The following is a 27821-nucleotide window of genomic DNA, read 5'->3' as shown; positions in this document are numbered from 1 at the left end:
GGACCAGAGAGGGAGGGAAGCAGGGTCAGTTCAGCGCAGAGAGGACCGGCTGTGTGTTCTCGCCCACAAGCACGCATTTCTGCCTGGCGGAGATCAGTCTGCACAGGGCACTTTAGCTCCGATGTTCACTTAGCATTCCTGCACTGATTTCACTTGGTGGCGAGGCTGAGGCATTTATCATTTTTAAAAGGCATGTACGTTTGCGCTTCGTGGATGGACCTCGTCAAGCGGCTGTTCTCTCGTCTGTGGAAACAGCAGAGGTTTCCTCAGTTAGGCACCTTTGCCGAATCAGCTCCCCTCCCCCTCAGCATTTCCTCAGGGCTTGTCTGGCTGGGTCACAGGGAGGAGCAGTCTGTGCCTTTCCTACTGAAGTTTTACTTACTATTAATGTTGGAAAAATTCAAGCATTTAAGAAGAGAGACCATCTGGATGACCTCTCCCGTGTGAGTGTGTGTGTGTGTGTGTGTTGGTTGGTGTCAGTGCGCCGTGGGAGGACGCCTCGCAGTCAGGTTGGGGTTGGACTGGAAGCCCTCAATGCCCGGCACTCTCCCCTGGCCCCTACCCTCAGGGTACACCTGGGCTGCAAGCCCACTCTGTTTCCCGCAGCCCTAATCTGAGCCCTGGCCCCTGAGAGACCTTTTCCTGTCAACTGGCCCAGCGGGTAACAGCCGGAGACCCCCTCCCCAGCCCAGCCTCCTCCCGCGCCCCCTGCTGCCCCCCAACCCTAGGGCTGTGTCTCCCCCAGCTCCTCTCCACACCTTTGTTTACAAGACCTGGGGAAATTCCCCATCCAGACCCCAGTAGCTCTGCCTCTAGAAAAGAAAGGAAGTGAAGTCGCTGAGTCATGTACGACTCTCTGCGACCCCATGGACTGTAGCCTGCCAGGCTCCTCTCTCCATGGGATTCTCCAGGCTCTGTCTCTAGAGAACATGTATTTAAAGCTATGGACTCCCCCCCTCTCCACCGCCCCGCCTTCCAGGGGAATTCCAGTTAGAAAGGACTTGGACCAGCAGCCCAGGCCTGCATGGATGACCAGCCTCTGTTCTCCACTGCTGGGCTGGCCTGAAGGGCTCCTTTGTCGGGGCCTGGGAGGACGAGGTGTCCTCATTCGGCTGGGACTGGGTGTGGGATCGGCTGGCAGGGCACTGCCCTTCGGAACTGAGCTTTCCGGGTGGGAGAGCGAGCTCAGGATTTTATGAATGTGCCAGTCTTTAAAGAAAGTAGACGTTTAAAGTGAGGAGAAACCTAAATGCAGCATGCTGGTCTGAACTGGATCCTAGACAGAAGAGGGCATCTTAGTGGAAAAACTGGAAAACTCTGAATAGGAGTTAGAAGTCCTGAGGGGATGTTAGCGTCTCACTTTTGACACATAAACAGTGGTCCTGAAGGATGTTAACATGAGCAGAAACTGGGAGACAAGTGCTTGGGGATCCTTGTACTATCTTGGCAGCTTCTCAGTAAGTCTGAAATTATTCCAGTATTGACAGTTTATTAATTTAAAAAAAAACAACAAGGGGAGCAGCTGACTGCACTTGATCCCTCACCCTTTTCTCTGCATGCTTCTCAGCCAGCCCTTCTCACCCGAGAGATCGGGGTGGTGGTGGCATGGCTGTGTCCGGGGGCTGGGGGCCCAGGTGTACTCAAGGCCCAGCCTTGCCCGGGGTGTCAGAGTCCAAGGCCTCGTGCGCCAGGATGACCTTGGTTGGTGCTCCCTGCCGGCCGTGTGCAGTTGGGCTGTTCACCCCTCGGCTTCTCTTCTCCTCTCTGGCAAGGGCTGCCTCGGAGCTGGGTGGCACATAAGACAGTGTCTGTGAAGAGGCCACGGTGTGCTCTCTGGACCCCGTGTGAGAGGAGTGACTTCAGTGGCTGGACGATTTGGGGTCAGCGGTGTGGCCGGTGGGAAGCAGGCAGTGCTCTGGGCTCCCTGCCCCAGGATCCACGTCCAGAGTTGGGAAACATGACGTCCACTGTGAGTGACTCGTAGGGAACCTAACAGCTGGGCTCTGAGACCTGGAAACTTCAGTGTTTGGATCCCTGAGGAAGCAGTGCCTCTGCCCTGCATGTGGGCCAGGCCGTTGTGGGGCTTCCGTCTGAGGGAGACCCTTGTGGTGCAGAAGCCCCGAATCAGACAGCTGGGTGTTTGCAGGTTCCCAGGGCATCGAGTGACCAGGGTGGCTCGTGGACTGCTGTTTACCTGTAGGTGGCAGTGGTGACACGGGAAAGCGAGGGACGCCCTGGGGAGGCGGGGGTGGGGGTGGGGGTTCCAGCCTCTGTGTGGCTGTGTCGGGGGCTCTGCAGGGCTTCCTGTTTCGTGTTGAGTTCACCTCCCAGCAGCCCTGTGAGAAGACTGCTGTGATTATCACATCTTACAGACAACAGAAAGCCTTGAAGAGGTCACATTCCTGGGGTCACACAGTAATTGGCTGAAGTTTGAACCCGCCAAAGCCTGGGTTTCAACTCCCTGCTCAGACTCCACTACGACGCCCGATTCTCTGGCTTCCGAGCCCAGAGGGAGATGCTGGGGAGAGCTGGAGCCTGACTCCGATCTCCCCAGGCCGCCTAGGGCCCCAGAGGATGTGCGGTCACCACTGCTCAGGAGCACAGGCCCTTTGCTCACCCACAAGTTCAGATGGAGAGCCAGGGTCCCCCCAGTGGCTGTAAGATGGGAAGAAGCTCCCAGAACAGCGTCGGGAGGCCTTGAGAACTCAGCTCTCATGTGGACCATAGACCATACCATCAAGTACGGGTGCCTGTCAGAAGCACCCCTTGAGATCCTACGGTAGGAGGCACGGGGAGGCCGTGGAGTGGCACTGTCCTTGGGCAGGCTTGTGGGGCATGGCTTTCCAGGCCAGAGAAGTCCCAGTGACCTCCTCGGAGCTGGACGCAGATATGAGACCCCTTGGCAGGCAGAGTCCTCAAGCCCTGCTGGGGTTTCCGCACTCACACTCAGGCAGATGATCTACCTTTCCCTGAGGTGAGAACTCAGCTCCACTAGGTCTTCTTATCCCTGTGTTTCCTCTCACAGCCATGGTCAGGTTTGCTAAAGCCATACGTCAGGCCCAGGACGCTGACTTCACCACTTCTGTTCAACATAGTCTTGGGAGTCCTAACCAGAGCAGTTATAGGAGAAAAGAAAGGAAGGGCATCCAAGTGGGAACAAAAGAAGTAAAACCATCTCTATTCACAGATGATGTGACCTTGTATTTATGAAACCCTAAAGGTTTCATGAAAAAAGAAAAAAAAAACTTTTAGAATGAATAAATAGATTCAGTAAAGCTGCAGGATATGAGTCAACACTCAGCTGTTTCTCTACACAGCGAACAATCCAAAAAGGAAATTAAGAAAGCAATTTTATTTATGATAGCATCCAAAAGAATAAAATCCCTAGGAATTAGCCAGGAGGTGAAAGACTTGTACACTGAAAACTGCAAAACATCGCTGAGAGAAATGTTTTTGTTGTTGCTCAGTCACTCAATCATATCAGACTCTTCCTGGCTTCACGGACTGTAACCCACCAGCCTCCTCTGTCCACAGAATTTTCCAGGCAAGAATACTGGGGTGGGTTGCCATGTCCTCCTCCAGGGGATCTTCCCGACCCAGGGATTGAACCTGCATTTCTTGCATCTCCTGCATTGGCAGGCTGACTAAGCCACCTGGGAAGCCCAAAAGAAATGAGAGAAGATGAATGGAAGGACATCCCATATTCATGGACTGAAGACTTCATACTTTGAAGCTGACAGTACTAACCCAAAGTGATCTGCAGATTCAATGCAATCTCACTCAAAATCCCATCAGCATTTTTTTTTTTTTTTTTTTTTTGCAGAAATAGAAAACTCCATCCTAAAATTCATATGGCATCTCTAGGGACTCCAAATAGCCAAAGCAACCTTGACAAAGGACAAAGCTGGGACTTCTCTGGTGGTCCGGTGGCTAAGACTCCCAAGTCCCAGTGCTGGGGGCCTGGGTTCCATTTCTGGTCAGGAGACTAGATCCTGACCAGAAAGATCCACGTACCTGAAGATCCACGTACAGCCAAATAAATGTTTCTTTCAAAAATAAATAAAAATAAACATACTAAAAGAAAGAGGGATAGCGTAGAAGGACTGACACTTCCGGATTTCAGAACTCACCATCATCAGAGCAACATGGCCCTGACACAGGGAGAGATGGAGACCATGGGACGAAACAGGGAGCCCCGAGGCAAATCTTCCAATGGATGCTCAGCTGATGTCTGACACACGTGCCAAGACCAGCCAGTGGGAGAAAGACAGTCTTCCCAACAGATGGAGCTGGGAAAACTGGGTGTCCACATGCACAAGAGTGGAGTTGGAACCTTACCTTATACCATCTAGAAAACTCAACGATGAATCAATTAATAGCTAAATATGAGCTATTAATAAAACTATAAATGTTTTAGGAGAAAACAGAGAGAAAGCTTCATGAACCTGGATTTAGCATTGCAGAGTGGGAGAAGATACTTGCAAAGCATGTATCTGCTAAAGGATTAATACCCACTTCTGTGAGGTTCCTAGAGGATCAAGTTCAGAGACAAGTAGAAGGGTGGGTGTCAACAGCTGGGGGAGGGGTGAGGAGTGAGGGTTTCAGGGGACTGAGCTTCGGTTTGGGAAAATGCATCATTTCTGGAGGTGGTGGTGAGGACAGTTACATGTACTTGCACTTAATGGCCCTGAGCTGTGCACTGAGAGGCAGTTATGGTGGTACATTTTATGTTACATATATTGTGAAAGTGAAGGTCGCTCAGTTCTGTCCGACTCGTTGCGACCCCATGGACTATATAGTCCATGGACTTCTCCAGGCCAGAAGACTGGAGTGGGTAGCCTTTCCCTTCTCCAGCGGGTCTTCCTGACCCAGGAATTAAAGCAGGGTGTCCTGTGTTGCAGGCGGATTCTTTACCAACTGAGTTATAAGAGAAGCCCATGTATATTTTACCACAGTAAAAAAAAAAAAAAAAGAAATCACCAAGAAAAGAAGAAAAAGTGTCCATAGGCCAGTGTGCTGTCAGAGCAGAGTGGGGGACTGAGGGGGTCAGAGATCACCAGACCCGCTACCTCATTTGACAGAAACAGCGCTCAGAGGAAGAAGCAGAGGAAGCTGGGTCCAGGGCCCAGGGGTGACGTGGCAAAGCAGGACTGAGCCCAGTCTGCGGGTGGTGGGGCAGGGACTCGGTCTGCCTGCCTCCCGCTGCCTCCCAGTGCCCCACCCTCAGCAGTCATCAGCTGGATGGCCCTGTCCAGGGACCTCCATCCCCGGGAGCGCGTCTGCACCTGCCTTCTGCTCCCAGGCTCTGATGGGAAAGGCTCAGGGTGGGACCAGGCAGGGCTGCCTCACCTGTAGCCAAGGTCCAGAGCACGATCTCCATCAGACCCCTGCCCTAGCCCTCTCCAGCTGCTGGGTGGGGACAGGGGCTGCCCCAGTCCCTGAGGACTTCACATTAGCCCTGGCTGGTCCTTTCTGGCTTGTCTGGTCCTGTGTGCCCTGCTTGCAGGGGCCTGCTGTGGTCTGGCAGTGTGTGTGCCACTGCCAGGGAGTGTGTGTGTGCCAGTGCCAGGGAGGTCTCTCTCACTTCCTCCCGGCTCCATGGCACCAGGGCTCCTAGGGATTGGGTCCCCAGGCTGCCAACGTATACATGGCCTGGGGACCACTGTGTTTTATTTTGCCTCCAAGTTATAGAGGAAGCTGCCTCTGGAGTCTCTGGGCTGGTCAGGTTATACTTTGTGCACCTTCTTCTGGCCCCTCCTCTGCCTTTTAAGAGGGTGAGGGAAGAGTGGGACCCCCTGTTGTAGAAAAGGACACCCCATGAAACAGGGGGACACCCCTGAAACAGAAGGACACCCATAGAAATGGGACACGCATGAAACACAGGGACACCCCCTGAAATGGAGGGACATCCCCTGAAACAGAGGGACACCCCATGAAACAGGGACACCCCTGAAATGGGGGGACACCCCATGAAACGGACACCCCATGAAACGGGGACACCCCATGAAACAGAGGGAGTCTCTAGTGAAAGGGGAGCAGCTGCAATTAACATCCACCAGGTCAAGGACCCAGAGCAGAGGCGTCCACGGCTCTGAGTGCGGTGTTGGGACTGAGTTCCTTTCCACCTGGCTGGTCCTCCTCACCTGCCTCACTGGCTTGAACCCATCCAGAGCCTAGAAGGCTGATCTCAAGTTGATGGGGCATGTTGTCAGATGAGTCCTGCCCATGCAGACTCCTTTTCTCCTCTCCACCCCCGACAGGAAGCAGCCCAGCCACTCTGGGCTCCTTCTCATTCTTGATTGTGGAGGAGGTGGAAGATTCCGCTGTTTCTCCTCCAGGCTCACCAAGAGGCTGCTGCTGAATGCAAAAATGCTAACCCAGCCCTCTTTAGCCTTCTGGTGCTGGCTGCTTCTGACGTTGCTGTATTTCACATCAAAGTGTAGAAATCAGCAGCCAAGAAACCAAGCCCCTGGACTGGAGTGTCCTCCCAGCATCACGGCCCTGAACTTCAGAGCATGTGGGAGGGACATTGTGGGGCGGGGGGTGGGCTGCTGCTGGAAAAGAACCTTGCCATCAGGGTCTGGACACCCCGACCAGGATGGAAGCTCAGAGCCTTAGCCACTGCACCGCCAGGGAAGTCCCAGGGTTGACATTCAAGGCACCCTGGCCCCCAGCCCACACCAAGCAGGGGGCAGCCTTTTCTGAATGGAGAAAATGCCATGGCAACAGCATCAGGATGACAGGCTCTGAAGGTTTAATGGGCGCTGTGTCTGCCCCTGCTCCACCCAGCCCTGCACAGCCCTGTCCAGCTCTGCCTTGCCCCTGGCCGTTAGCATATCACTGGAGACCTCTGGAAGGTCAGCCCTTTGCTGCCCGGGTCACTGGCGCTTTGATCTGTCTCCATCCTGGGGGCTGGCTGGCGGGAATGACTTGCTCCCTGACCTCTGGAGCATTGTGTTTTTGCTGTTGCACCAGGATTTATTTATCTTTGGTTTTGACAATTTACGTGATAACAGAAATGAGCCTGAACTTGGCGTCCTCTGGCCTGGGGAGGGAGCCAATGGGAGTGGCCACAGTTGGAGGGCAATCAGATCCAGCTTGGTCCCATGGCAGGAATTCTTTTATGAGGAAAGGAAACCGAGAAGCGCTTTGAGCTCCTTTGTCAGCCTTCCCTGCTTCTTCTGTCTCAGCCGAGCCAAATACCCACAGTTGTATGTCTGTGGCATTTCCAGCAAAATGAAAATAAAGAGGCATTCTTCTGAGGTAGATTCTTTATAATCAAAAGGAGCCTCTATCTTTTGCTGGAAACTCAGAGCCCAGTGATTGAATAGAGGCTGCTGACCCCGAGGAGAGGTTCTCACGCCTCTGACCCCCTTCTCGGTGGTGGGGAGGAGGGGTGGGGAGGTTCACCAATGGAAGTTTCCTCTGTCAGGCCTCTAAGACAGTGTCCCCTGGCCCTGCCGGTGTCCCTCATTCTCTCTTCCTGAGTCTGTGTGTGACCCATGTTGAGATGGGACAGACCACAGGTGGACAGTGGCCCTTTGGCCAGCTGGCCTGTCCCCTCACTGGCTCCGAAGGGTAGCAGGCGAGCGGCTTTACTAGGAGGCTGCAGAGGCCCTGCTGTGTGTTACCCCAGATCAGGGGGTCCCCTCCTCTGGGGGTAGTCCCTTCAGAGATCCGAGTGGCAGAGTGAGCAGGGGGCAAGGGTCTCGTCACGGACCCTCCAGACGTTGCCTCGCGTTGCCCTTGCCTCACACAGCCTCTGCATCCAGTCTTCCCGGCTCCGGACTGGATGGTGCTTTGGCCGTTCTGCCTGGGTGCCTGCCCCAGCCCCACCCCCATGACGATGTCCCCTGAGGGCCCAGCAGTGCTGCTTGCGGCTGGGTGGCGTGGCCTCTCCTCCGTCCTGACCTTTGCCTCTCTTCACAGGCCCCTGGCTCCTCCTCCCTTCCTCCCTCCCCACGCTTTCCTTCCCCAGTGAGGTGCCTGTGTGCATGCTCAGTCGTGTCTGACTCTCTGTGACCTCACAAACTGTAGCCCACCAGTCTCCTCTGTCCGTGGGATTTCCCAGGCAAGAATACTGGGGTGGGTTGCCATTTCCTTCCTCGAGGCGATCTTCCTGACCCAGGGTTGGAACCCACGTCTCTGGTTTCTCCTGCATTGCAGGCAAATTCTTTACTGCTGAGCCACTGGGGAAAGCCCCCCCAGAGGAGGGGGATTCATCAAATGCTGCCTCTGCTGCAGCCAGGTGACACCATGGGCCCTAGTGAAGGGCCCCTGGCCCCCACCCAGCGCCCCGCACACAGGGCCTTATCCAGCCACTCGCCCCTGGGGTGGGCTTGCTCCTTTTGTAGGGTGGAGAGAGTCTTTGGGTGTCAAGGATGACGAGTAAAGAGTGTGAAGAGGTTGAGGATACTTGCTTTTTGTAAAGACTGAAGCAGGGAGGGTCATCCACATAGACCGCGGGCCAGCGCGCTGATGTCTGGAGCCGCAGCCGGGTTCCTGGAGTGTGGTGACCGCTGTCAACGGAGCGTGAGCTCTGGGCTGCATGTGCAGGACAAGCGTGCCTTCCCCGCAGCTGCGTCCAGTGGAACCAGCCACTTCCTGTGTGCACAGAGGTCGTGGGGTTCACACTGTCAGTGGACGTGTGTGTTGTATGAAGTTTTTGTTAGTTTTAGAGGCTGATGACTGTCTTGACTGTCTCTCTGGAGAACCAAACAGTTTGGACAGGGCAGCGTCGGGTCCAAACTCATGGTGCTGACAGCTGGGGCCACATCAGTAAGTGCCCAGGCATTAGACAGACAGACCCAAGACCAGATGTCAGTGCCTGTTCAGCTGTGTGATCCTGGCCAGTGTCCCAACCTCTCTGAGCCTTGCTTCCTTTAAATATGGGAGAGAATACTGCTTGCCCTAGGATTTTAAAAAAAACATGTTAAAATAGGTATAACAAAATGTGCCATTCTAACCACCCTTAAGTATTAACGCATTCATGTGGTCGTGCACCCACTCTCTGGACCTTTATCATCAACTCTGTCCCCACTTCAGTAGTAACTCCCCACTCCCTCCCCTAGCTCCTGGCACCCACCATTCTACTTTCTCTGTATGAATTTGATTGCTTTAGGAACCTCCCATAAGGAGAATCATGCAGTATTTGTCTTTTTGTGTCTGGCTTATTTCACTGAGCATAATGCCCTGGAGGTCCACTCATCTTGGAGCAGGTGTCAGAATTCCTTCCTTTTTAAGGCTAAGTAATATTCCTCTATGTGAATCTGCACATTCTGTTTATCTGTCATCTGTGTCTGGACACCTGGGTTGCTCCCTGGCTGTTAGGAATAATGTTGTTGTGAATACAAGTGTGGAAATATCTCTTTGAGGTGCTGCTGTCAGCTCTACTGGGTGTGGACCTGAAGTGGAGTTGCTGGATCATACGGTAGTTCTGTTTTCAGTTTTCTGAGAACCTGCCACGGTTCCCACAGGGACAGCTCGTCATTTTCCATCCACACCAGCAGTGCACAAGGGTTCCAGTCTCTCCACATCCTCACCAGCGTTGCTTATGTTCCTTTTTTTTTTTTTGATAGCAGTCATCCTAGAGAGTGTGAAGTGATATATCATTGTGAGTTCAATTTGTATTTCCCTAATGATTAGTGATACATAGCATTTTTTTTTTCAGGGACATGTTGGCCATTTGTATATATTTTTAAAAAATTAATTAATTAACTTGGCGTGGCGGGGCTTAGTCGTGACATTCGGAATCTTTTGTTGTGGCGTGTGGGCTTAGTTGCTTGGAGGCATGTGGGATCTTAGTTCCCGGACCAGGGATTCAACCTGCATCCCTTAAATTGCAAGGCAGATTCTTAACTTCTGGAACACCAGGGAAGTCCCTGTATATAGGTTTTTATTTTATTTTTGAGAAATGTCTGTTCAGGTCCTTTTGTTGTTGTTGTTGTTCAGTCACTAAGTTGTGTCCGATTCTTGGCAACCCCATGAACTGCAGCCCACCAGGCTTCTCTGTCCTTCACTATCTCCCAGAGCATGCTCAAATTAATGTCCATTGAGTCGGTGATGCCATCCAACCATCTCATTGTCTGCTGCCCTCTTCTCCTTTTGCCTTCAATCTTTCCCAGCATTGGAGTCTTTTCCAATGAGTCGGCTCTTGGCATCAGGTGGCCAAAGTACTGGAGCTTCAGCATCAGTCCTTCCAATGAATATTCAGGACTGATTTCCTTTAGGATAGACTGGTTTGATCTCCTCGCTGCCCAAGGGACTCTCAAGAGTCTTCAACACCACAGTTCAAAAGCATCACTTCTTCAGCCGTCAGCCTTCTTTGTGGTCCAACTCTCACATTCATACATGACTAGCAGGAAAACCATAGCTTTTACTATACAGACCTTTGTCAGCAAAGTGATGTCTCTGCTTTTTAAGACATTGTCTAGGTTTGTCGTAGCTTTCCTTGCAAGGAGCAAGCGTCTTTTAATTTCATGGCTGCAGTCACCATTCCCAGTGATTTTGGAGCCTAAGAAAATAAAGTCTGTCACTGCTTCCACTTTTCCCCCTTCTATTTGTCATGAAGTGATGGGACTGGATGCCTTTGCCCATTTTTAAATTGGGGTTTTTGTTGTGTTTGAGTTGTAAGAGTTTTTTGTTTATCCTAAAAAATATTAGCTCCTTATCAGCTTTGCAGATATTTTCTAACATTCTGAACATAGGTTACTCTGTTTTTACTCTGTTGATTGTGTCCTTTAATGCCCAGAAATGTTTACATTTTTATGCAGTCCAGTTTTATCTGTTTTTTCTTCTGTTGCCTGTGCTTTTGGTGTCATATCCACGAATGAAATTATTGCCACATACAATATTATGTGGGCTTCCCAGGTGGTGTAGAACCCACCTGCCAATTCAGGTGATGTAAGAGATGAGGGTTTGATCCCTGGGTCGAGAAGATCCCCTGGAAGAGGGCATGACAACCCAGTCCAGTATTCTTGCCTGGAGAATCCCACGGACAGGGGAGCCTGGCAGGCTATAGTCCATGGGATCGCAGAGAGTCGGAGATTACTGAAGTGCCTTAGCACCCACACACCGACATCATGAAGCCCTCCCTCTGCATTTTCTTCTAAGAATTCCAGCTCCTGGGAGTTTATTGACTGAAGGACAGTATTGGGAGTCACCCCTTGACCCCCTGTCCCAGGTGTTCTCTCGGGAACAGCACTAGAGCTGCTGTCGGCTCAGCCCATCTGCTTGGGGGGGCAGGGGGATGCATCCAGTCCCCACTCTTTCCTGCCAGGCCCCTTATTCCAGGATAAATGTAAAGCAGCTTTCTTTCTGAATTTGCAGAAAAGGCAACAGATGGCTCCCTGCAGAGCGAGGACTGGACATTGAACATGGAGATCTGCGACATCATCAATGAGACGGAAGAAGGGTGCGTGTCCCCTCTGCCCTCTGGGCAGGTGGCCTGTCGACCATGGTGTCCCACCTGGCAATGCTCGGATGCTCCGCCCTCCCGCTGGCGCCCCCAAAGGTGCTGCTGGAGTCAGAGCAGTGACCTCCTCTTTAATAACCTGCTTTTAATCACAAGTGAAAATGAAGTTGCCTGGTTACTGAGTCCCCTGCAGCCGATCCTCCCTCCCCCTCTGCAGCCCTGGGCTGTCTCTGCCCTGCTTTGCTGGACTGGATGGAGCCCCGTGAAGAAGAGAGCCCTCAGGGTGTTTAGTGGGCGGTGGAGCAGGGAAGACCTGCGAGGCCCAGGCGCCCCCACCCCTGTAATGCCTGGTCTGTTCTGCTGCTGTGTTTACATCCTCTTCTGCATCACAGCTGCATTCTGCATGCACTTCTTCCAAATTCATTGGTCTTTGACTCTCTATCTGCACCATAAAAATGGAATTTATGGTAGTAGCACCCTCATCAACCACCTCCAGACCTGGGCAGCTCCGGCCTTGCCCTGAGCTCTGTCCTTACTGGCCTTGCCATGTGGAGGCTGGGGACCAGCCTCCTGATTTCACTAAACAAATATTTTCTCAGTGACCACCTCATACTCAGCCCCAGGGGACAAATACTCCCTCACTCGGCGCTGACATTCCAGAGCAGGGAGGCAGGCCGTGAACAAGACACCCTGGTCAGCTGGTGACTCAACTGTGCAGAGCTGAGCTGGGGAGGAGAGGGCAGTGACCACTTGTGCACAGTCACCGAGGAGGCTGGGAGGCAACGGGGGCGAGGGGCTGCCCCTGCCCTGGGCCCCCACCCTGTGTCCGGCCCTGGTTCTGCCAGCCTGTGCAACGGGGCCAGCCCCTTTGAGTGTTGAGGAAGCTGAAGCTTGCCCTGGTTGGCCCTCGCCCAAGGTTAGCACAGTTCGGGAGGGCAGATGCAGGACGCAAGCCCTGCTGACTGGCTCCAGCCCGAAAACTCTGGGTATGCTTCCTTCATTTATTCAGAGCTCACCTGGCAGGTTGGGGTCCTGGTGGGCACAGGTTTGATGTGCTCTTCCACAGGCCCCTTGCTGGGCTTGCCCTAACGCCCAGCCTAAGGTAACCTCCAGCCTGGGGCATTGTGTAGCCACCCCTGGTGCCCTGGGGCCCTTGGTCACTAAGCAGCTGTGCCTGGCAGAATAATAACCCCCAACCCGGATGTCTTAGATCCTGTTTCCCAGGCCTCCCTGGACTACTCATCAGGCGCAGGCACCTGGGTTTGATGAACGCTCCCGGGAGAGTCTCATGGTGGCTCTGGTGAGGATCATGGTCATTTTTATGACCATCTCGGACCTTCCCCAGCTCACAGAGTCCTGTGCCCAGCCTCTATGCTGGAGGAGCGCAATAACTGCATTGGAGCAAGGGAACAGCTAAGAGGGGTGGCAGGAAGGGAGTGGGGGCATCCAGGGTATGAAGGGGGTGCAGCCTCGTCCTCCTGGGAGACAGGGAGGAAATAGCTCAGAAGCGGCAGTCCTGGTGCCGAAGGACCAGATGTCTTCAGGATGACTAGAGGAGTGTGGGGTCTGTGGACACTCTGGGGAGGCCAGCTCCTGTGGCCCTGATCTCTCCCCCAGAAGCTGCCGGGTACTATCCCCTTCCTGCTCTCAGCCTCTGGGTCCCCGCTCTCCTGCTCCTGGCACATGGCTGATCTGCTGCTGCAGGGAGCTGTGTGGGGCCCCCGACAGGACTTGGATCCTATCTCCAGGCTTCTCCCTGGGAGAAGGGTAGATAATACTTGCCTTTGTGCTCCCTCTCAGGCAGCACCTTCCCTCTAAGTTGGGAGCTACAGCATCTCTGATTTCCCTCCATGCATCCCCCATTGGGAGCCTGTGTGCTATGCTCCCTGAGCCACAAGTGAGTGCAGCCCTGGGTGGCTCTACCCGTTTAGTGCTCCATGGAAGTTCAAGGGGAGGGGATGAGACTACTTGATGGAGCCTTTGAGACAGGAGAAATCAATCACACTGCTGGCCTGTGGCCATGGAGCTCCACCAGCTCAGGTCCACAAAGTCCTCAAAAGCAAGAGCTTGTCAAGTCCTTTTTTGCAGAAATCAGCACCCCTTGTAGGAACTGCTGCCACATTGCACACACCTCCAGCAGAGCCTCTCCCCAGGGCAGTGCTGCTGCAGCCACACAGACACAGCACACACACACAACAAACAGACACACAAGAGCACACACACAGCACATACAGGACACACACTGCACACACATGAGCACACACACAGCACACAGAGCACATACATACGAGCACACACAGGGCACACTGCACACACACACACAACACACACAGGAGCACACACAGGGCACACTGCACACACACATATACAACACACACAGGAGCACACACAGGGCACACATTGCACACACACAGGAGCACACACAGGAGCACACTGCACACATATACACTGCACACACGAGCACACACAGCACACACACACAAGGACACACACACAAGAGCACCCACAGGGCACACGCACACACTGTACACATGCACGAGCACGCACACACAATACACACAAGAGCACACACACAGCACACACACACAAGAGCACACCACACAGGGCACACACACACAAGAGCACACACACACAAGAGCACACACAGGGCACACTCAGTGTGTGCACCCTACACACATACACATACACTGCACACACACAAGAACACATACACAGCACACATACACAAGGAGCACACACAGGGCACACGCAGCACACACACACAAGGGCACACACACACACAAGGACACACACAGCGCACACGTACTGTGTGCACACACTGTGCACAAGAGCACACACAGAACACACACACACCTCTGACAGGGCCCCTCCCCGGGAGCAGAGGACTCCTGTGGGCAGCCTGACTGCAGGCTGGTGTGTGTGGTTCCTTCTGGAAGCCTCTGCTTTCTATCTAACTGGGCTAATTGGCAGAGCTGCTCCCTCCCCTCCCCCAGCTTTCTCACACACTTTAAAAGGACATTTTTGTTTGGCAAGTAGGTAACAAATATTTCTGAACTATCAAGATAGGCGTGCCCCAGTTTAGACCTAGATTATGCTGACCTGCAGGTGGGAGCCCAGTTCTGACAGCAGAGGGCAGGGGCTCCTGAGAGAAGGTGATGTGGTGCTGGGGGTGGGGGTTTCATGCCCAGGTCACTCCTGGCACCACAGCTTTACTGAATCCTGGCTGAGAGTAAATGACACAATGTGTTAGACATAGGGCTGCACCCAGTACATGCCCTGCTGGGCAGGCTGGGGACCCACCTCCCAGCCATGTCCGAGGTGTCAGGAAGAGTGTGTCCTGGACGGTCATCACATGATGCAGCCGTGTCAGCTGGAGGCCCTGCAGTTCTGCCCCAGGAAGCCTGGTCAGATCTGGAGCCTCAAACCCACAACTTCTGGACTTTTGAGCAGACTTACTTCAGTTTTCTCAGGGAGAAAGGTGCTCCCCGGAGCCAGAGGCTGGACATCCAGGCCTGTGCAGGGACTTGGCCAGGTTCCCTTCTTGAGTCCACGTGCCAGCTGGCTGGTCATTCTTCTGGAAGAACCATGCTTGCACATGATGCAGAATTCAAGGGGGCCGGAGCCTACGTGTGACCCTAGGAACAGTCCCTGCTCCTCAGCCCCACGCCCTTCCTGGGGCAGATCCCTCCAGGGTCCCCTCCCTGTGGACATCGGACATGTGTGCTGGGTGCTCCTTGTCCTTCCGAGCTCATATGGCAGTGTCCCCTCCGCCTGGCTCTGCAAACGATGCTGGTCCTTATCTTTGGACCGGTGTGAGGAGCTTCTGCGTTCCTCAGTGCAGCTGCATGGTACTCCATTGTGTAGAGAAGCATGGTTTAATTTAACCTGATTCACGTTGATGGGCATTTCATTTGTCTGCAATCTTTCTTGTTTACAAATGGGCAGTGGCAAATAAGGTCATGTAAATGCTGTTGACACTATGGCCCTGACTCTGCAGGGTGGTGCCCAGGCAGGATTGGCAGGGTCTGCACTTGTCTCTTCTCCAGGCCAAAGGACGCCATTCGGGCCCTGAAGAAGCGGCTCAATGGGAACCGGAACTACCGGGAGGTGATGCTGGCGCTGACTGTGAGTGCCCCTGCCCCTCTCCCAGGGTGGGAGCGTGGCCAGGAGTCTCAGCCCAGACAGCAGTGCCTCCTGCTGCTGCCCCAGTGTCTTGCCCTCTGAGATGCGTGAGCCCAAGTCTGATGACATGCTAGCAGGGACGAGGCGTGGACAGCGCTGTCCAGTAGAAGCCCCCAGCAGAGAAGCCCCAGGCCTGGGCATGGGTCCCTGTTGTTCACCAGTCTGCCATGGGACACTGAGGCCAGCTGCTCCTCTGGGGTCAGCTCCCTCCCTGTGAGAGTGCCAGCTCCCCTGAGCACCTGCCCAGATGTTATACACTTGCTTCCAGAAACCTTCCCAAGTAGGTTTCCTCATCCTCTTTTAAGGATGAAGAAACGGGCTCGGAGAGGCCCCAGATTTGCCCAGACATCACAGCTAGTGAGGTGCCGACTGGATTAAGGGGTAAAAACTGAACATCGCTGCAGAGGGTCTTGGGAAAATCAGCAAGTGACTCCTTTCAGGAAAGAACAGATCAGATTTTTGCCTGTCCTTGAGATGTCAGAGGGCTTCCCAGGTGGCACTAGTGGTAAAGAACCCCACTGCCAATGCTGGAGACATAAGAGACACAGGTTTGATTCCTGGATCAGGAAGATCCCCTGGAGAAGGAAAAGGCAACCCACTTCAGTATTCTTGCCTGGAGAATCCCAAGCACAGAGGAACCTGGTGGGCTATAGTCCATAGGGTTGCAATGAGTCAGATACCACAGAAGCAACGTAGCATGCACACAAGATGTCAGAAAATTAAAAGGGATGGCTTCCGGTGTTATCTCTGTCTGGAAACCTAACATTTTTTCAAATGTGGTTAAAAACCTGCCTGCCAATGCAGGGAACCGGAGAAGGCAATGGCAACCCACTCTAGTATTCTTGCCTGGAAAATTCCATGGACAGAGGAGCCTGGTGGGCTGCAGTCCATGGGGTCGAGAAGAGTCGGACACAACTGAGCGACTTCACTTTCACTTTTCACTTTCATGCATTGGAGAAGGAAATGGCAACCCACTCCAGTGTTCTTGCCTGGAGAATCCCAGGGACAGAGGAGCCTGGTGGGCTGCCGTCTATGGGGTCGCACAGAGTCGGACACGACTGAAGTGCCTTCGCAGCAGCAGCAGCAATGCAGGGAACACAGACGTGCCACGGGGCAGCTAAGCCTGTGTGCCACCACTCCTGAGCCTATGAGCTCGGTGCTGAAGCCCGAGCACTGAGAGCCTGTGCTCTGCAGCAAGAGAAGCCTGCTCCCTGCAACTAGAAAGAGCCCGTGCACAGCAACGGAGACCCAGAGCAGCCAAAATAAATACATAAGTAGCTTCCGAGTGTGCACCGCAGTACTGTAGGTTATAGTCACCACGTTCTCTGGACCCGAGAACTCACCTACCTCACCACTGAGACGTACCCTTCACCAGCCTTACCCCATCTCCTCCACCCCCAGCCCCTGGCATCCACTGTCCTAACTCTCTGTCTCTGAGTTTGGAGTTTTTAGATTCCACCTGTAAGTCATATCGTACATTATTTGTGTCTGATTTATTTCGCTTAGCCTAACACCCTTGAGAATCATCCCTGTTGTTGCAGAGGGCAGGATTCCCTTCTGTTTATGGCTGAATAATCTCCGTGTGTGTGTGTGTGTGTGTGTGTGTGTGTGTGTGTGTCTGTGTCCCGTTTGATTTTCTTTGTGCATTCACCCATCAGTGGACGCTTAGGTTGTCTCCATGTCTTGGCTGTTGTGAGCAAGGCAGCTGTGAGCGTTGGGGTGCTTGTGTCTCTCTGATAACCTGAAAGCATTTCCTTTGGATGTCCACCCAGGAGCGGGATTGCTGATCACTCCGACTGAAGCAGCTTAGCAGTAGCAGGACCCTCCTGTCTGCTCTCTGTAGTGGTGGCGCCAGTTTACATTCCCACCAGCAGTGCGCAAGGGTTCCCTTCTCTCCACACCCGCACCAACACATACCTCTTTTGTCCTCAGCATTCCTCAGATATTTCAATAGAATTTAGATTTTTCTTAAACTTTTTTCAAATGAAACAAACAAACAAAAAATGCAATGTTAAGAACCACTTAATAAACTCACAACTTGAAAAATTAGATAGGGACTTCACTGGTGGTCCAGTGGCTAAGACTCCATGCTCCCAATGCAGGGGCCCCGGGTTCGATCCCTGGTCAAGGAACTAGATCCCTGGTGCCACAACTAAGACCCGGTACAGTCAAATAAATAAATACATTTTTTAATTAGGCAACAGATAAGGTGTGAGGTGATAGCTCATTGTGTTTTTTTTCCCCTTTAGCCACGGACTTTATTATTTGAATATTTGCAGCTTTTATTCTATACACAAGGTTCTTACAAAACTCTACATTCCATCTTGCTCAGTCACTTCACTCTCCATTTTATGCCACCTTTTCATGAAGAGATATTTCCCCAAATCACCATCTGTCTGATCGTGTATTTGTTGTCCAGTCGCTAAGTCATGTCCGACTCTTTGCAACCCCATGGACTGTGGCCCTCCAGGCTCCTCTGTCCATGGGATGTCCCAGGCAGGAATACTGGAGCGGGTTGTCATTTTCTTCTCCATCATTGTGGTTCTGAGTTGCGTTTTCCTAATGAGCAGTGATGTGGAGCTTCTTTTCAGGTGCCTGTTGGTCATCTGTATGCTTCTTTGGAGAAATACTTAAGTCCTTTGCCCATTTTTACATAGGATGGTTTATTTTTTTTGCTGTTGAGTGGTGTGAGTTCCTTATATACTTTTGGATATTAACACCTTATCAGATTTTATTTTGCTGAATTTTTTTTTTTTTTGCCTGCTCATGGGCCTTGGCCGCATTCTGGAAACTTCCCATGTGATTCAGGCCCTCAGGCCATGGGGAGGGGTTCACTTCTTCGGCAGAGCAGCCTGCAGTGGGCTGTGCCAGCCAGGGCCTCTTCCTTCTGCAGTTCCTGCTCTGCTAGGCTCTGGGGCCTCACTGACTCTGTCCGGGGCACTTTAAGGACCAGATGAGGGGACAAGATGCTGGCAGAGGTTGCCTGTCATCTGAGGAGCTCGCTGATCTTAGAGGAGGGTGGCCCATGCCTCAGGGCAGGCGGAGATGGAGGCTCGGAGTAGGCTACAGGCCATCCTGGCGGCTTTCTCCCATGAGGGCCCATGTCTACCAGCTATTGCTGTCCACTCAGAGGCTTGTTTCTGGGGACGCTCAGTCATTGACCCCACTGAAACCCCAGCATCCTTCTTGTGCAAGAGCTGGTGCCTTCTGACTGCTGTGCAGCCCAGGGAGCCTGGCCAGCAAGGGGCACCTGTGCCACGAGTTTGCCTCTGGAGGAGCCAGTTGGCAGGACAGTCCAGGCAGTAGGTGGCTATCTGCTGCCCCTCAGTCCCGGTGGTGACCTCTCTTCCTGCCCGCGTCAGGTGCTGGAGACGTGTGTGAAGAACTGCGGCCACCGCTTCCACGTGCTCGTGGCCAACCGGGACTTCATCGACAGCGTCCTGGTCAAGGTCATCTCTCCCAAGAACAGCCCCCCAACCATTGTGCAGGACAAGGTGCTTGCTCTCATCCAGGTGGGTTGGTGGCCCTGGGCCTCTCCCACCGCTTCTGTAAAGGCGCCTGGTCCCTGCCTCCCTACTGCAAGTCAGACCCCCACCTTGTTCTGGAAAACCCCTGCTGGTTGGGTGATGGGCTCAGCCCTTGGCTGGGCCTTAGGTGTGGGCACTTGCAGGTGGCCCTAGTGGCTTGTTTGGGAAGTCTGACCCCCTCCAGACTCAGTCCCCCCCGAACAACTTTGTCCTGTGCTCACAGCCACCCCACATGGAGGAGAGCAGGTGGACAGATGGAGAATGAATGGGGTCCTCAGCCTTCCTTCCCAGTCCCCGCTGGCTTGTGGCCATCTCCCAAGGCCCGCATCTCCCCAGAGAGCAGCCCAGCACCCCCCGGGCCTGGCCAGGCTCTGTGGAGAGAGGACCTTACCCAGCAGCTGGGCACACATTGCCCTCCAGTGCCTTCAGGGGCCTGTTGATGGTTGTTGGGCAGGTGCCCTGAGGAGTGTCACCGGCTGGAAGGGACAGTCGAGATCGTCAACATCACCTCTGTGGGGGGAGCCCTCCTGCAGAAGTAACGGCGGAGGCCGTGCTGGAAGTAGCCACTACACCCCCGTTTCTCCCCAACCTCCCTTGAGGCTGTGGGACGTTCTGAGATCCTAAAGTTTAGGTCTGAGACCAAAAGCTGGCCCGTTTTGAAGGTGGAGTCGCAGGACTGAGCTGGGTTTGAATCAGGTGGTGCAACCGGGGCAGCTGGTGGAGGCGGGCTTTCCTGCCGGTGCTGCCTCTGTGGCCCTGCCGCCCGCCAGCGTCCAGGCCACACTGCAATGTGGCCACTGTGGGCCATCCTGACGTGGGCATGAAGTCCCTGCAGGTGCAGATGGGACAAGCAGACCTCGGAGGCCAGGCTCTTGGCAGGGTCTGTGGTTCGTGAGACGCAGTAGCCGAAGTGAGCGAGTCTCTTTGGAAACTGACCTCGCGGCTTCTGGTGGTCAGCTGGTGAGGGACAGGTCTCTGACCTTGGGTTGGCTGGAACCCTTCTGGAGTCAGGGAGGCAGCTGTGCCCTGTTCCAGTGACAGAGTTGGCAATGGAGCAGCTCTGCCTCCTCCTCTGGGCCTGTTTTGTTGGGGTGTCCTTTGGTGGTACTTCTTTTTGTGATATATTCTGTAACTTCTGAAGAACAGAATTAAAAAAAAAATTTTAACAGTTCCATGAACCAGTGACGAGTGGCAGTCTATTGAAACGTGTGTCCTTTCCTCTCTGGGTTGTCCTGATCTAACCGAACCTGGTGGCTGAGCCTCCCTGTGGACTGTCCCATGAGGGCACACGTCCCCCGACGCTGTGGGCAGCTCCTGCTTTCCTGCCCTGGCTGCAGGCACCTGCCCCTAAAACGGGTGGCCGGACAGCATGGGCTCTAGGCTCCCTGACCTACTGAGGAAGCCAGGGGTCAGCCTGGACCTCCCCGTGCAGAGTGAGGAGGCCACACTCCTGTCCCCCATGGCTTGCAGCCGGTCGTGGTCAGGCGCATCACCTCGGCTCAGCCCCAGGACTCGGTGGGGGAGGTGGTTTCTTGTCTCTGCTCTAAGAAGTGCCCCATGCTGGACTCGGTTTTGTGCTTTGTTTCCATCTGCATTTAGCCTGGCAGTGCTGGCAGGAGGAGCAGAGTGGCTGGGCTGCAACCCTGAGTGTCCAGTACCACTAACAGGTCCGTCCTCCCCTCCAGGCGTGGGCCGATGCCTTCCGGAGCAGCCCTGACCTCACGGGGGTTGTGCACGCCTATGAGGAGCTGAAGAGGAAGGGTGTGGAGTTCCCCATGGCCGACCTGGATGCACTGTCCCCCATCCACACACCGCAGCGGGTGAGCCTCCCAGGAGCCCACTGCAGATACTCTCTGGGTTGTTCAGCCTGTCAGCAGCTTCCTTAGAGCTCCAGGGCGTCTCTTGTTGACAATAAAGTGGCGCCAGAGGGAGACAGCTGGCTCTGGGGGCTCAGTGGCATCAGTGTCCCCGAGTTTTCACCCCATCATGGGGGCTGTGACCCCAGGGACCAGTGAAGATGCTGTCAGGAGGTGGCTGCTCCATCCTGGGAGGGTCAGGTGCCTGCTCTGCAAGCAGGTTGTCCGGTGTGGGGACTGCATCTCCCTGGGGTCCCGAGCCCCTCTGGCTCCACTTCTACATTGCAGATGGCGAGGGTCTGATGGCCTCACTGGTCACAGGGCAAAGAAGAGCTTTCAGGCTTTTCAAGTCAGGTTAAGAGGCCATCAGGGGCTCAGAGGGAGCACAGGGACCTGGACTTTCCAGTGTTTCTCACGTGGCTCCACCAGGCCCCTGGCTGTGCTTTGTGGGGTAAACAGACGTGTTTTATTTTTCGAGTAATAACAGAACGGTATTGTTCATATGATTACAGAGGACAGTCGGTAAATTGCATGATTACTATTTACATTAGTCTACTTGCAAAGGCCAAAAAAGTCATCTTCTGGTACCATGTAAGGGCTCCGGAGGGGCTCCTCCATAGCAGCGGGCCCTCTGCTCAGACCCCGTGGTAGTCTTGACAGAGGGAGGGCAGCCAGAGCCCTCAGGCTGCGGGGTCTGCCTCTCTGGGTTGCCTAGGATGACTGTGAGGTTAGCGGGGGAAGGAGAGGTGGGGGGCGAAGGGGTCAGGCTGACATGCAGTCCCGGGCTGGGGGCAGTGTTGGGGGGTCAGTGCCAGGCCAGCTGCATGGGTGACCTGGGTTGATAGAAGGCTTTGTGGTTGCCCTGCCAGAGCGTCCCAGAGGTGGACCCCGCCGCAACCACGCCCAAGTCCCAGTCGCAGCCGAGGACGAGCAGCAGCTCCTACTCAGCCCCGCAGGCCCCGGCTCTGAGCACCGCGGGCCCCATCACTGCCAATTCTGAGCAGGTACTTGTGCCCTTGGGGCCACGGGTGACCTGCCAGCTGTCTGCGGTCCCCTCCCAGGAGACAGACCAGGCCTCCCTGGATGGAGCTGGAGGCGGGGCTGGGGAAATGGGAGGGGGTAGGGGGGATGGGAGTGGAAGCACATGGCCAGGGCAGGGTAGGCAGGAATCTGGCAGGAGCTGAGCTGTGAAACAGTCATGACCCTGTGTGGCCTGCAGAGGCTCAGATCTACCCGGTGAGAAGGCCGCCCACTGTGGAGGCAGAGGTGGGAGGGACCCCACCATGGCCAGCACATGGCCTCCCTGCCCTGGGAAAAGGGAAGGTGGACACATTTGCAGGTGGGTGGCCACCAAGACCCTCTCCTGACAGGCTGTCTGTGCTGGGGAGCTGGCAGTTGGGATCTGCCCCCTCCCCGGGTGGGGGCTGGAGGGGAAGGAGTGGCTCGTGCTGGCTGCTGTGGTTAGACCTTGATTCCTGGGCCAGAGTCTGCAGCTGTGAGTTTCCTGGACAAGACCCCCAGCCCTGCAGGGACCTTGGGTGCCACGTTCACTAGCATGTGAAGGAGCAGAAACGGGCCTGAGAGGCTCGTGTACCCTGTAGGCCCTGCTCGGCCCCCTCGCCCCATCCAGGTACTGCTCCCGGGGGCCCCAGCTGCCGGCACCCCCACGCAGGCAGACGAACGAGGCCATGTCCAGCTCGCTGACCACCCACTGCTCCCCCACCGCCCCCTGGCCCCACAGATTGCCAGGCTGCGGAGTGAACTGGATGTTGTTCGAGGAAACACAAAAGTCATGTCCGAGATGCTAACTGAGATGGTCCCTGGGCAGGAGGACTCATCCGATCTGGAGTTGCTGCAGGTGAGGGCGTTCGGGCTGGGGTCACAGGAGGTGGCTCAGGGTTTGGGCCCATCCTCGAGAGGGACTGAGCTGGGGAAGCCCGTTATCGGCCTCATGCATCCTGGGGCCATCAGAGGCCAGTCCCTGGTGCTTTCTTCTTTCTTCTTAAAAACCTGTTTTCCTGGTTACAAAATGCCAGTTGTAGACTATATACCCATCAAAAAAAAAAGGAAGTTCAAAGGAGAAAATGATTTCCTTTAATCCAGCGTCCACATATAAGCACTGTTGGTTTTGGTGAATTTTCTTTCAGATGTTTTTTCTGTGTTTATTCCATATGAAGCGATGGTACGTGTATAATTTTACGTTTTGTTTTGTTCACTCAATGTTGTCACAAACGTGCAGGGACCGTCAACTCTTCCTGTTCCTAGGGGCTCCTCGTGAGACATCTGGGGTGATACTGAGGTCCTTGGGCCAGGGTGGCTCATGTCCTTGCCCACTGGCTACCTGTAGGTCCAGGAGCCTGGCAGAAAGGGGTCTAGGAGTATGGCTGGCCCACAGGGCTCCTGCCCCATGTCCTTCCAGCCCCTGAGGAGGGGGTGGGGAAGCCAGCCTAGAGGTGTTTGGGCTGTGGTCCCTGCCCTGGAGGCACTCAACCGTGGGCAACCCATCTCTCTGGGCCCAGGCCCACCAGCTGCTCTTGACACGGGGTGGAGGGTCTCCCAGCTCGCCCACATGCCAGCCATGCAGCGGCCTCCACCCGCGGCCTGAGGGGATCTTCCAGGCGTTACCCGAGGCTCAGGAACTGAGAGGGCCTCCTGAGGCAGTGTTGTGCTGTGTCAGCACCAAGTTCCTGCTGACTGGTCTGCAATGGGCAGAACGGAGGTCCTGGCAGCGGGCATAGTGGAACAAAGCCAACCCCAAGCAGAGAGCATGCACGCTGTGTGTTTGTGTGTGTGTGTGTGTTCAAACAAGACGGCTAAGGCTGAGCAGGCAGCATGCACTCTGTATGTGTGTGTGTGTGTGTGTGTGTGTGTTTGTGTGTGTTCAAATAAGACAGCTAAGGCTGAGCAGGCAGCATGCACTCTGCATGTGTGTGTGTGTGTGTGTGTGTGCGCGCACGTGTGTGTGTTCAAACAAGACAGCTAAGGCTGAGCAGGAAGCATACACTCTGTGTGTGTGTGTGTGTGTGTGCACGCGCATGTGTGTTCAAACAAGACAACTAAGGCTGAGCAGGAAGCATACACTCTGCGTGTGTGCGTGTTCAAACAAAAGAGCCAGGGCCGACCAGACAGCATGCACTCTGCGTGTGTGTGTGTGTGTGTGTGTGTGTGCATGTGTGTTCAAACAAGACAGCTAAGGCTGAGCAGGAAGCATACACTCTGCGTGTGTGCGTGTTCAAACAAGAGAGCCAGGGCCGACCAGACAGCATGCACTCTGCGTGTGTGTGTGCATGTATGTGTGTGTGTTCAAACAAGCCTGTCAGCCAAGACGCACAGAACCTGATCTCTTGGCGTCAGCTCACAGTTTTCAAAAATAGGTTGCTTCCCATGACGTTTCCTTCCCCTCTGTTCTGCTCTGACTCCAAGCCTGCCCACTCGCTGCTGTCTTATGAACCAAACAGTAAGGATGGCCCTGGGTACCAGTGGGAGGCTGTCCTCTTGGCATGAAAGACTCACAAGCCAGCAGCGCTATGAGCAGACAGGGTCTGCTGGCTGCGGGCTGTGCCTCTCAAGCTGTCCCCGACGCCCCCCTCCTCCCCTCCCCCGCAGCTGGGAGCCAGCCAGGCGGGGTCTCCCAGGGGTCAGGGCTGCACCGGACAGCAAGGCTCCACGTGGGAAAGTGCCACAGTCTGCTGGCAAAGGGTCGGGCTGGAGGGCCGCCAGACTGCTCAGGGCAGAGCTGTCCAGAGCTCACGATGGGAATAAATGCTCTTGTCATCAGCCCAAGTGTTCACGCCAGCAGAAGCTGCTGCAGATTTGAGTGTAAATTGCTGGGTAGGAGGTGTAGGACCCGGGAAGAGGGAGGCAGAAGGTGTTGGCGAGGCACACCACAGCAACATCCAGCATCTGGGAGGGTGACCAACGGCTTCCTGCATTTCACGAAGGACCTGTGGAGCGGCAGGAGCTGGAGCAAGGTGGGCGAGGCGAGGCCGAGTCCCCCCCAGGATGGTGAGGCCAAGGCCTAGAGTAGCATAGACGCCTCTCTCTGGGCCAGAGAGACCTGCTGGCAGCTGGTCCAGCCCTGCCCTATGCTGGCCCCCCGACGGCAGCTTGCCTAGCACCCTCATTCCTGAACATCCTCAGTGACAGGCCTGGGAAGCACCTCCTCCTCCAAACACAGGATTCGGATAGCCTTTGGGAAGCAGCTCGACAGAGCAGAAGAGCCGCAGCTGAGGGGTGCCCGGGTCCCTTTCCAGGAGCTGGTGACTTGGAGCCTGGAGTAATTGCTGCCCTGGCAAAGGACTGGGAAGCAGCTGAAAAGTCACCAGCATAGGGCCAGGCACAGCTTTTCAGAGCCAGTGGGGCCGTGCATGCTTGTTCATTCACGTCCACCCCCTGCCTGCGGCCCCACCAGCTGAGCATCACGAATTCATCTCCTGTGGGGCAGATCCTTCACTGCTGTGGTCGGCTGCCCTCCCTTGCTGGTGTTTCTCAGCAGGAGGCAGTGCTGGGGAACCTCCATCTTCTTTGAGAGCTCTCTAGCCATGTCTCCTGGCTGCGCGTGGGCTCCAGGTGTGGGCCTGAAACCTGAGGCTCTGCCTCTGTCTGCTGGAGCTTGGCCCTCAATCGCACTCGGGAGTCCAGCCTTTGGAATCCTTGGGATCCCGGTGCCGACAGCCACGCCCCTGCTGCCCCCAGACCAGCCTCTGTAGCTTTGTCTGCAGTTAGCGATAACATTTAATTAATCCAGTGGCGTCCAGAACAGGCATTCCTTCACAGCTGTCCCCCAGCTCCTGGAAGGCTCTTGTTAGAAGCCCTGCCCCACGTTGTCTCTTCAAATAGTAGATGGTTTATCTTGCTTCTTGCGTCTCGTTTCAATAGAAGCCGAGATGGCCAGGACCGTTTTCTCCAGAGAAACCTAGTTGACTATGTGTTCAGCTTCATTATTCCCCTCTTGTCGTCAACAAAGACTTTCTCTTCCTCCGTCTCCTCTGCAGCTGCAGAGCGCAGATCTGCAGGACCCCATTCCCTGCTCCTGGGAACCCAGCAAGATGATTAAAAGGTGGTTCTGCAATGTGGGGATGAGAGTGTCCCTTGAAGAGAAGATGAAGGTGTGGGGATTAATTAGACAGGAAAAGGATATTTTGCCAGGTGCCCTGATGGATGGAGGGCATTTGCACCAAGAGTGGTGACCAGCTGCTCACCCCGCTGTTGAGAACCAGACCCAGGAGGCCAGACAGAGACTGTCCGCGGTGAGGACATTCCTGTCTAAGCTAGGGTCGGTGGCAGGCTCTGGTCGCCTTGTCTCAGCTCAGGACCGGAAGAAGGTGCCTGTCTGGGTGACGTGGAGCTGGAGGGAGGCAGGAAGGTCTGCCTGGAGCCGCTGCGTCTGGCTGTGGATGATCGCTTAGAGGCCCTGAGGGTGGCCGGCGGGTGTCCATGGTGGCACAAATCTTTATGCTCTGGTCTTTCTCACTTATACAATCTCTCTCTCTCTTTTTTTCCTTTGTAATTTTTTAAGATAATAACTTAAAAGTTTGAAGCAAGGAGAAGTTAAAACTTTCTCTCTGCAGAGACCCCAAGAGGCCCCTGATCTGGGTCCATGTGTAGGGGAAGCTCCATGAGGGGCCCCCGGCTGCTGGCGCAGGTGTGGCGCATCCAAGGCCCTGCCAGTGGGTTGGGGGCTGTCTCGCCCCCTCCGCTTCAGCGGAAGGCCACAGGAGCCAGGCACCAGTGCACAGCTTTGGGTCTCTTTCAGAAATCATCTAGTGCCTCTCAAATGCTCTGTAGGGTCAGGGAACCCTTCTCCAGGAGTAAAACTGTACAGAGACCTCTAGCATATTAAACAGGTGGAAGCAGATGGGGCACCCTGGCTGTCGTGGCCGGGGCCAGAACCCTGGGTATGGGGCAGGGGGCGTGGGAGGGCTCTGGGCAGAGCTTCACCTCTTCTTCCACCTGCTTCCCGCCCCGGACAGCTGAGGGTCAGGACTGCTTGCTGTAGTCCTGACACCCCGCAGGGGCTGGGCTCCTGGGGAGACTGGCTGCAGTCCCGCCTCCTCCAGGCCGGTGCTGTCCCTTCTTCAGGCAGGTGTGCCGGGTGCTGGAGCCGCTGCCTGCAGTCCGCAGAGGGGCTTGTCCTTGAGCTTGTGGCGCCTCCGCTGGGGTGGGTGGGAGCCTGGCTTTGCTAACTAGAGGTTGGGGTGGGGGTGGCTGGGGGCGTGCTGGAGGCGCTGAGTCAGGGTGTGTTCACAGTGCACAAGCAGTCTTGGCGGGTGCCCAGAAAGCGTTGAGATGCGTGGGGATAGAGGATGGGGCAGCCTGTCCCAAGTGATGGGGTGGCGTCTGGCATGTTCTGTTGAAGACAGGAAGCAACTGCAGGGAATCGTGTTCTCAGGTTTTACAAGCGGTATGTGTGAAGTTGTTCTCCGCACACAGCAGAGCGCACACTAGAACGCTTGTTCATCTACTGGCGGGGTGGGGCAGGGGTGTCCTCCGGGCCTCGAGCACACGCCCGGCCTTGTGGTGGCTTCTAGAGCACGGGCCCTGGGGTGGCTTCTAGAGCCGGCACGCGCTGCTCTGAAGCAAGCCCGCGGTAGCCGGGCCATGTGTCCGCAGGAGCTGCACCGGACCTGCCGTGCCATGCAGCAGCGCGTGGTGGAGCTCATCTCCCGCGTGTGCAACGAGGAGGTCACGGAGGAGCTGCTGCACGTCAACGACGACCTCAACAACGTCTTCCTGCGCTACGAGAGGTGGGGGGGTAGGCGGGGGCGGGGCCCGGGGTGGGGGCGTGAAGGCAGGTGCTGCCCTCCGTGAACCTCAAGCTGGTCCCATGTCTCCCGCCCAGGA

At 55.0% G+C, this 27821-nt stretch overlaps 1 protein-coding gene across 7 annotated transcripts in view; it reads left to right on the top strand.

The window, feature by feature from the left end:
* The window catches only part of TOM1L2 (target of myb1 like 2 membrane trafficking protein), a 72255-nt gene that overhangs the window by 28322 nt on the left and 16112 nt on the right, over positions 1-27821 (top strand). For 6 of the 7 annotated variants that reach the window (XM_055576322.1, XM_055576321.1, XM_055576320.1 and 3 more), the window contains exons 2-8: positions 11329-11413; positions 15460-15538; positions 18958-19107; positions 20808-20942; positions 21848-21982; positions 22720-22836; positions 27591-27724. In XM_055576322.1, coding sequence (XP_055432297.1) covers positions 11329-11413; positions 15460-15538; positions 18958-19107; positions 20808-20942; positions 21848-21982; positions 22720-22836; positions 27591-27724 — 835 coding nt within the window. The remainder of the gene's footprint in view (positions 1-11328; positions 11414-15459; positions 15539-18957; positions 19108-20807; positions 20943-21847; positions 21983-22719; positions 22837-27590; positions 27725-27821) is intronic. The other variant, XM_055576318.1, reaches the window with a different exon arrangement.

The sequence above is a fragment of the Bubalus kerabau genome, chromosome 4 (genome assembly GCF_029407905.1).
Source record: "Bubalus kerabau isolate K-KA32 ecotype Philippines breed swamp buffalo chromosome 4, PCC_UOA_SB_1v2, whole genome shotgun sequence".
In the NCBI taxonomy this organism is placed as follows: Eukaryota; Metazoa; Chordata; class Mammalia; order Artiodactyla; family Bovidae; genus Bubalus; species Bubalus kerabau.
Note: the sequence above shows the minus strand (reverse complement) of the source record. Positions and strands in the feature narration are given on the sequence as shown.